Source organism: Corythoichthys intestinalis, chromosome 7, assembly GCF_030265065.1.
Source record: "Corythoichthys intestinalis isolate RoL2023-P3 chromosome 7, ASM3026506v1, whole genome shotgun sequence".
NCBI lineage: Eukaryota > Metazoa > Chordata > Actinopteri > Syngnathiformes > Syngnathidae > Corythoichthys > Corythoichthys intestinalis.
The window spans coordinates 42,115,817-42,124,746 of NC_080401.1; the positions used below are offsets into that span (position 1 = coordinate 42,115,817).

The 8,930-nt window shown below is 40.7% G+C and overlaps 1 protein-coding gene across 1 annotated transcript; it reads left to right on the plus strand.

Annotated features, from left to right (window-relative positions):
* The first annotated feature begins 300 nt into the window (after positions 1-300).
* Positions 301-3,155, plus strand: foxq2 (forkhead box Q2). The gene is made up of 2 exons (XM_057841917.1): positions 301-793; positions 1,550-3,155. The coding sequence occupies exons 1-2, from the start codon at positions 392-394 to the stop codon at positions 1,901-1,903; spliced, it is 756 nt and encodes a 251-aa protein (XP_057697900.1). The 5' UTR covers positions 301-391; the 3' UTR covers positions 1,904-3,155.
* The last annotated feature ends 5,775 nt before the right edge of the window (positions 3,156-8,930 follow it).

Here is an 8,930-nt window from a genome sequence, read left to right on the forward strand (position 1 = left end):
AATTGAGACCCCCCACCTCGACCTCCCCTGTGCTTCCTTTGCCCCTTTCTGTGAGGGATCACTTCGCGGTCATATAAATAGTGTGAAGCCCAACTTTGATTGAGAAGGATTGCGGAAAGTAGGGTTCAACGAGGAGGATGTGACACATCGATCAAATCTTTGAAAGAGTCGCCGTGTTTAACTTTACGGTCTGACGTCATTTCCATGCGATTGAGATTGTGTGGCAGATGAGCGCGTCAAGGTTAACGACAGTTGAGAAGCTCATCTTTATCTGCAATCTTGTCAACGCTAGGACTCGGGCGAAAGATTGAGCTATGCTGTAAAAACCCAACTTTTCTAAAGACCGCAGAGAAATTTTCCTATAGAAACTGAGACAGGCGATTTGTGAGTCATGAGCGCTAGTTATTTAACACCGGAGGTGACGACGGAGGACAGGAGCGGCCGAGAACGCCTGGGATTGAGCTTCACCATCGACTACCTCCTGTTCAATAAAGGAGCCAAAGATTCGTCAAGGGACTTCGATTGTCGCAAACCCAAAGAGGTGGTCGCCGTACAGGAGAGGTCAGCAGAGACCGGAGAGAGGGACGTTAGAGGAGAGGAGGGGGATGAAGAGCGACAAGATGAGGGGGAGGAGGAGGTGACCAATACCTGTGTCGCCACGTCCGACGAAAAACCCAACCAGTCGTACATCGCGCTCATCTCCAAGGCCATTCTGGCGTCGGAGGAAAAGAAGTTGCTCCTGTGTGACATCTACCAGTGGATCATGGACCACTACCCGTACTTCAAGAGCAAGGTATTTCCCTCTCTTATGAATTGAGTGCATATTTTACATTCAAAAATTCTCAAAGCACACCAACAAAGACCATACATACACAGGAATAATGAGCTTTTCTCAATGAAATCATAAATATACTTGCTCAGTTTGAAATCTGGGCCTTGACTTTCTCTGTTATATGACTAGCAGCAGGTGTATAGAAAGGTTTATTGCACCTACTGCCATCTAGTGGAAAGACTTTTATGTGTTTGACTGGTCATCATATGTCACTGGCGTAGAGTGATGAAAAACATTCGATGTAAATAATTTCAATTACGTCGATAACATCCATCCATGTCACTCTCAATGATCTCTCAAGACCGATAACATAAATTGGACCATTTTCGCAAACAAAACGACCTACTTGGCACGCGTAATCCGTCTGAGTGGTTAAACAATTAGGCGCGATCCCATTGTTGGCAAATTCGCAAGTAACGTAATCCGGTTGCTAGGTTGCAAACCACCTCCCACCTTCAGCAGGTACGCTAGGGTGGCATGGCAGATTGAAGCCGGGCCTATTGGATTACGCTTGATCGCCCAGTTTGACGTGCTAAAAAAGTAACGCCGGGTGTCGTGTCTTGTGGAGATCATACTCGATGTTGACACGCCATCCTCACGCGAGTCCTGCCAAGAACGGGGCAAGGTGACATCCCGAAGGAGATCACCTTAACACCCGCTTATGCCCACTGTTTTGCATTAGTGACACCTTTTATCCTAACTCTTGTGTTTGTGCAGGATAAAAACTGGAGGAACAGCGTGCGCCACAACCTGTCGCTCAATGATTGCTTCGTCAAAGCCGGACGCAGCGAAAACGGCAAAGGCCACTTCTGGGCTGTCCACCCATCAAACTACAAGGACTTTTCCAACGGGGACTACCACTGCCGAAGGACACGGCGAAGGGTTCGCAGGGTAGCCGGGCAGCTTCCGCTCTCACCTCTCGGAATGCCCTTTCATCTGGCACGCCACCATCGGGCTACCTGTTGGTGCTGCCCTCAGGTCCACACACTCCCTTTACCCTGTTTCCCTCCCAGACTCTACTGGCCTTGGTCCAGTGTCCAAGTGTCAGGCCTGCATGTCTCTGGACCCTAAGGCTGAACCACTAAGTCTTAGTGGGATTGTGAGCAGTTTGGCATTGAGTCACTGTCATTTTAGTTTGTGATCTATGTCACTGTTGGACCCAACAGACCCGAGACTTGCAGATACTGTAGAAAGTTAATTTGTGAGATTGTGAGAGAACAAGGATGAAACCAAAGATGCAACACAATGGATTCCCACATATTTATGCTTTAGTATTTGCAAAACATTTTAGCCTTTCGTGATTTTATGGAATGTTCTTAGAGTGTTTAAATTGGTTAAATTATTTATGTCAATTGTATGTGTTTGTTATTCATCCTCTTAAAACATGGATAGACATTACATTTTAAGTTAGATAACTACAGTAATTAATTCTGCTTATCTGGGATCTTTTGGCTATGTACGTCCAAAGGATGCGCTCCAGAAAACAAAACATTTCAGATCTTTTTTTTAGGGCTGTCAAACGATTACAAATTTTTAATTGAGTTAATCACAGCTTAAAAATTAATTGTAATTAATCACAATTAAAACCATCTATAAAATATGCCATATTTTTTGTTAATTATTGTTGGAATGGAAAGATAAGACAAAAGACGGATATATACATTCAACATACTGTACATAAGTACTGTATTTGTTTATTATAACAATAAATCAAAAAGATGGCATTAACATTATCAACATTCTGTTAAAGCGATCCATGGATAGAAAGACTTGTTCTTAAAAGATAAATGTTAGTACAAGTTATAGAAATTTTATATTAAAACCCCTCTTAATGTTTTCGTTTTAATAAAGTTTGTAAAATTTTCAATCAAAAAATAAACTAGGAGCTCGCCATTGTTGATGTCAATAATAATTATGGTTCTGAAACCCATAAAATCAGTCGCACCCAAGCGCCAGCAGAGGGCGGCAAAACACCAAAAAACACAAGTAACACGTGGAAAACACACTTTGCTGTCATTTTAATCTGTTTGAGCGGGGCATGTGCGTGAAATGCATCAAATATTTTCAAGTGATTAATTATAAAAATTAATTAACGCCCGTTAACGCGATAATTTTGACAGCCCTAAGTTTTTTTTTTTTTTAAATTAAGAGAATTTAATTATTGTGGTATAGACAGATTTAATTCTTAGCAATACCATAAATACATAATGATACCTGGCCAGGTAGGTACTTGAAGGATATTTAACCCCTTCAGACACGCCTTTTTTTTGCTGGGCAAAAAAAAACCAAACAAAAAAAAAAAACCAACATTTTCGCTGATTTTACACTACTCAAACACCAGAACAAAGTGCAATATTTTGGTCGGGAATAGTTCATGCTTTTATTAGTTATTTTGAATGGTAATGTTAAAGTGGTTTTGAGAAGAAATGAGCACTTATGTTTGCCTTTTTGAAGTTGCGATTTGTCTCCGCCATTTTCAGAGAGCAAAAAAATAGCAAAAAGGGGCGTGCTAAAGCTCATGATTTAATTTTGATAGGTAAAGTTTCATCCAAACATCTCCCAGAAGTGGCAATAACAACTAAATTCAGTGTATTTATTGGTTTGGAGACCCAAACGCGTCATGTCCTTCAGCAGCATGCTTAGGTCTGAAGGGGTTAAAATGAGATTTTTTAAACCAAGATGGGCCTCTCCACATTTTATAATTCCCGTCTATGAATGGTTGAAAATCTACCTACCTGGGGTTGTCATTGTCGTTTGATTATGAATCAAATGACAAGAACATTTACGGCTCAACAAAAATTAAACAAACAAAACAAACAACAAAAGTTAATCAAACTCAAACAATCTCAATATTAAAAAAAAAAAGAAAACAGCCTATTTCTCAGTCTTCATGTGTTTTCCATTATTACTTTTATTTATTTATTTATTAACCTTTATTATTTTCTATTTAGTGCAACCCTAATCCTCCGTAATGCGCTGATGCAGGTTAAGAGCCGAGAACAAAAAATGAGCCTCGGGCCACAAATGGCCCTAAGGCTGGACAAATCCCAGCTTTTTAGCGAACTGGTGCAGAAGCCATTAAAGTTGGTGAGGATTTGGATGAAGGTGCTGATACACCTACACAGAAAAGAGTACTACCCTGACTCTCCTTGAAGGAGGATGTACCATGTGAACTGAAAAATAAATGGACAATCATTTTGTTTTGCCTTGGTGGAGGATCTATGCTTAATTCAGTGTTACTTTAGCTAATAAGACTTTTGCACAATACTTTATGCATTCTTGTATCAATGACCAAAGTTGAAATGTAAATAAAGCCAATTGCACTTGTCTCAATTTTCATTTGTAAATTAAGCAAACACAATGTTTTGTTAAGACAATATTAAATGACTTGGAATTGTCACATTGCTATAATTGTATGTGTGTGGGGAAGGTACTAAAAGTGAGCCCGCTGCTAACACCGCCACCCGTCGTCACATGCTAATTAGTCAAAAGCTGTCGGGACGCAAAATCTCCTGCCACATAAGAGACTCAAGTGGTGGGCTGCCGGAGGGGGCTTTCCAAAGCCGACTCCTGAGTGTATGAGGCCGGATAATCTGGGCAATCCCAAGCAGTTTCAAGAAATAGGAAGATTATCACACGCCGTAATCTGCCACAGGAAGAGGGTAGCCCCCCAAAGCCGAGGAAAGGGAAGGGTGGAGAGACAGGAGGTCACTAATTTTTTGGTGAAGATGACATGGAAGAAAGAGAAACCATAAGCACAACCACAACACGCATACAAAGTAGAATGTTGCTGTTGTGTTCATTCAATAAAATTAGAATAAACACTGGGAAACACAAAGTGGATAATTGGAGTGCAAAAATAACTCATTTCCATTTATAGAGACATAATCTAAAAAAAAAATCTGTAACTCAGATTGTATGATTTTTCAATTATTTATTTGTAATTTACTGGGGTTCATATGTATTTGTACCCCTGAGAAAATCAGTGCTAATATTTAGTGCAGAAGCCTTTGTTTGCAATTACAGAGGTCAGACCCTTTCTGTAGTTCTTCACCAAGTTTTCACATACGCAAATAACGATTTTGGCCCATTCCTCCACACAAATTTTCTCTAGATCTGTCAGGCTGTCGTTGAGAAACACAAAGTTCCAGCTCCATCCAAAGATTTTCTGTTGGATTGAAGTCTGGAGACTGGCTAGGCCACTCCAGAACCTTGATATGCTTTTTACGCAGTCACTCCTTGGTCAGCGTGGCAATGTGCTTCGGATCATTGTCATGTAGGAAGATCCAGCCACGACTCATCTTCAAGTCTCTGACTGAGACAAGGAGGTTGTGGCTCAAAATCTGACGATACATCTCACCATTCATCCTCGGCTTTATATAGTATAGTCGTCCAGTCCCCTTTGCCGAAAAGCAGCCCCATAGCATGAGTTTTCCACCCCCATACTTCACAGTGGGGAAGGTGTTCTTGGAATTCTACTCATTCTTCTTTTTCCTCCTCACACGATGAGGAAGTTTGTACCAAAAAGTTCAACTTTGGTCTCATCTGACCACATGACTTTCTACCATGACCCCTCTGCATCATTCAAAGGGTCCCTGGCAAACTTCAGACAGGCCTTCACATGTACTGGCTTCAACAGGGGAACCTTCTGAGCAATTCATGATTTTAAACCATTGCAGCGTAGTGTTCTACTGACTGTAGCCTTTGAAACTGTCCCTCCAGCTCTCTTCTGGTCATTGACCAGCTCCTGCTGTGTAGTTCTAGGCTTAGCCCTCCTTTTTCTCATCCTGAGGGATGGCCCACGAGGAGAGATTTTACATGGAGCCCCAGTCAGAGGTAGATTATCAGTCATTTTTACATTTTTTAACAATTGTCGTAACTGTTGATATATTCTCACCAAGCCGCTTTCCAATTGTCCCATATCCCTTTCCTGCTTTGTGGAGCTCAACATTTTTTTCTCTGGTGTCTTTCGAATGCTCTCTGGTTTTGCCCATGGTAGCAGTTGGATTATGACTGACTGTGGGGTGCACAGGTGAAAATAAAGAGCTCAAATGGGTGGTGGGTGGGTGGTTACTCATGGGGTAAAGGTGGACTTTTTTAAAGGTGGACTGATAACGCCGAGTGTCATAATTATTGCCGATTCTCAGGGGTGCAAATACTTATGAACCCCAGTAAATCACAAATAAAATATTGAAAAATCATACAATGTGAATCTCTCATTGAAAATGCATCTATGATTGAAATTTCAGACCTCTACCAATTTTCTAAGTGGGTGAACTTGCAAAATCCCAAATACTTCTGCTCCTCTATATACTGTATATAAATAAACATTGAATCGGTGTATGAGAACAAGCGGTAAACCAGAAGTACGTTTTAATGTACCATGCAAAATGCTGCCACATGTGGGGCACCACATGGCTCATTTCCAGATGCCCTTTCTTTTCCTTAAACTTGCTTCAACCCGGTTCCTAAATCAGTAAACATTTGATTCCACTTTAAATGCAGCTAGCATCCAAATCTATGCGCCTCTAAAAAAGAGTAATGGGTACTCTGTCAACCCATTTCTCAACTGTCTTGATGATCTAAAAGCCTGGCCAGCTCTGAACTTTGAATGACTGAAGCTCAGAGGGGAGCGTTCCTTTGCTCCTGCTGCTCCAAAGCTAGAAAACTGCCTCAGCACTTTTCTCTGTTTTTAAAACTCCTCTCTTGCCTTTGCATTTGCTACCCAGTGAGCTGTTGAATCCTTTATCATCTATTTTTATTTGTGTTGATTTTATGACCCCATTTATGACCAACATTTGTGTAGTTTACTTTTATTCGTCAACCCATCTTTGTGTTTTTGAAATGTGTTATGTACTGTATTTTTGATATATACACCATTTATATACCATGCATGCTTTTAAATCCTTAACAACTTAATCCGGATAGGAAGTTGGATTTCATTTGTATTATTATTATAATAATCCTTTACTCAATAAAAATCAATACGACAATCGAAAAATGCAAAATTGCTAAATTCGTGTCAATTCTCATCCCTAATTTCATGTATAAATAATTGCTTGGTCGTAGGGAAGAAAGATGAATATGTACATACAGTGGGGCAAATAAGTATCTGGTCAACCACTAATTGTGCAAGTTCTCCCACTTGAAAATATTAGAGAGGCCTGTAATTGTCAACATGGTTAAACTTCAACCATGAGAGACAGAATGTGGAAAAAACAACCAGAACATCACATTTTTTGATTTTTAAATAATTTATTTGCAAATCGTGGTGGAAAATAAGTATTTGGTCAATACCAAAAGCTCATCTCAGTACTTTGTTATGTACCCTTTATTGACAATAACGGAGGCCAAACGTTTTCAGTAACTCTTCACAAGCTTTTCACACACTGTTGCTGCTATTTTGGCCCATTCCTCCATGCAGATCTCCTCTGGAGCAGTGATGTTTTGGGGCTGTCGTTGAGCAACATGGACTTTCAACTACCTCCTCACCCCGTGGCGTCAAAATGATAACAAGAACGGTGAGCAAAAATCCCAGAACCACACGGGGGGACCTACTGAATGACCTACAGAGAGCTGGGACCACAGTAACAAAGGCTACTATCAGTAACAGAATGCGCCGCCAGGGACTCAAATCCTGCACTGCCAGACGTGTCCCCCTGCTGAAGAAAGTATATGTCCAGGCCCGTCTGCGGTTTGCTAGAGAGCATTTGGATGATCCAGAAGAGGACTGGGAGAATGTGTTATGGCCTGGACGTGTACTTTCTTCAGCAGGGGGACACGTCTGGCAGTGCAGGATTTGAGTCTCTGGCGGCGCATTGTGTTACTGATAGTAGCCTTTGTTACTGTGGTCCCAGCTCTCTGTAGCTAATTCACTAGGTCCCCCCGTGTGGTTGTCGGATTTTTGCTCACCATTCTTGTTATCATTTTGACGCCACGGAGTGAGGAGGGAGATGAAAGTCCGTGTTGCCCAAAGACAGCCCCAAAACATCAATGCTCTAGAGGAGATCTGCATGGAGGAATGGACCAAAATACCAGCAACAGTGTGTGAAACGTTTGTGAAGAGTTACAGAAAACGTTTGGCCTCCGTTATTGCCAACAAAGGGTACATAACAAAGTATTGAGATGAGCTTTTGGTATTGACCAAATACTTATTTTCCACCATGATTTGTAAATAAATTCTTTAAAAATCAAACAATGTGATTTTCAGTTTTTTTTTTCCACATTCTGTCTCTCATGGTTGAGGTTTACCCATGTTGACAATTACAGGCCTCTCTAATATTTTCAAGTGGGAGAACTTGCACAATTAGTGGTTGACTAAATACTTATTTGCCCCACTGTATTTTGGCAATATAGTATATGCAGAATTTAATTATGTTTTGAATGACATCCATTCAGTTTAGCAAAGAAATTCCACTGATAATTATAAGCATCTTAGAACACTGCCGCAGAAGATCAACAAATAAACGTCTATTTTACTATCAATAGTGAAATTCCTCCCTGACTATTGCTGTGCTTGGCATTTACATCCACGCCGCAGCCGCTGCCTAAGAGGATTAAAGGTTACACATTGACTTTTGTCAACTTTGTTTGTCTTGGCAAATGATCGAATATTCCAATAAGGCAATGTTTGGGGTGAAATTAGATCATAAGAGGACAAACGATATGTGCCAGGGATTTGGAAGGGAAGAGAAAACGGGTATACTTTAATGACCATGATGAATTATGATGTTCATTAAAACAGTGATAAATCCAGCTAATTAATTTTTTGGTTTGAGTGGGGGCCCCACCAAATCTCTCGCTATTCACCGTCAAGCGCTAATTGGAGACCTAATTTGCTTAATTCCTATGAATTGCTCGCCGCTTCAAATCCTCTTCAATTCACCAGCTTTAAGGCTTTAATTTAGTTGCATATGTTTGCTGTGTGTACACACACATACACGCACACACAGACCCACACACCCAGGTTGTAACCCTGCTGAATTAACATTTTCTGTATATTTGCAGACCATAAGGAACCATTTTGTGGAGTGACTAATTTATTCTGTTTAAAATTATAGTAAAAGAACTAGGGCTGTCAAAATTATCGCGTTAACGG

Coding starts and splice junctions, on each gene's coding strand:
- foxq2 (XM_057841917.1), top strand. CDS start 392: ATGAGCGCTAGTTATTTAACACCGGAGGTGACGACGGAGGACAGGAGC. Junction 794..1,549: donor ACCCGTACTTCAAGAGCAAG/GTATTTCCCTCT, acceptor GTGTTTGTGCAG/GATAAAAACTGGAGGAACAG.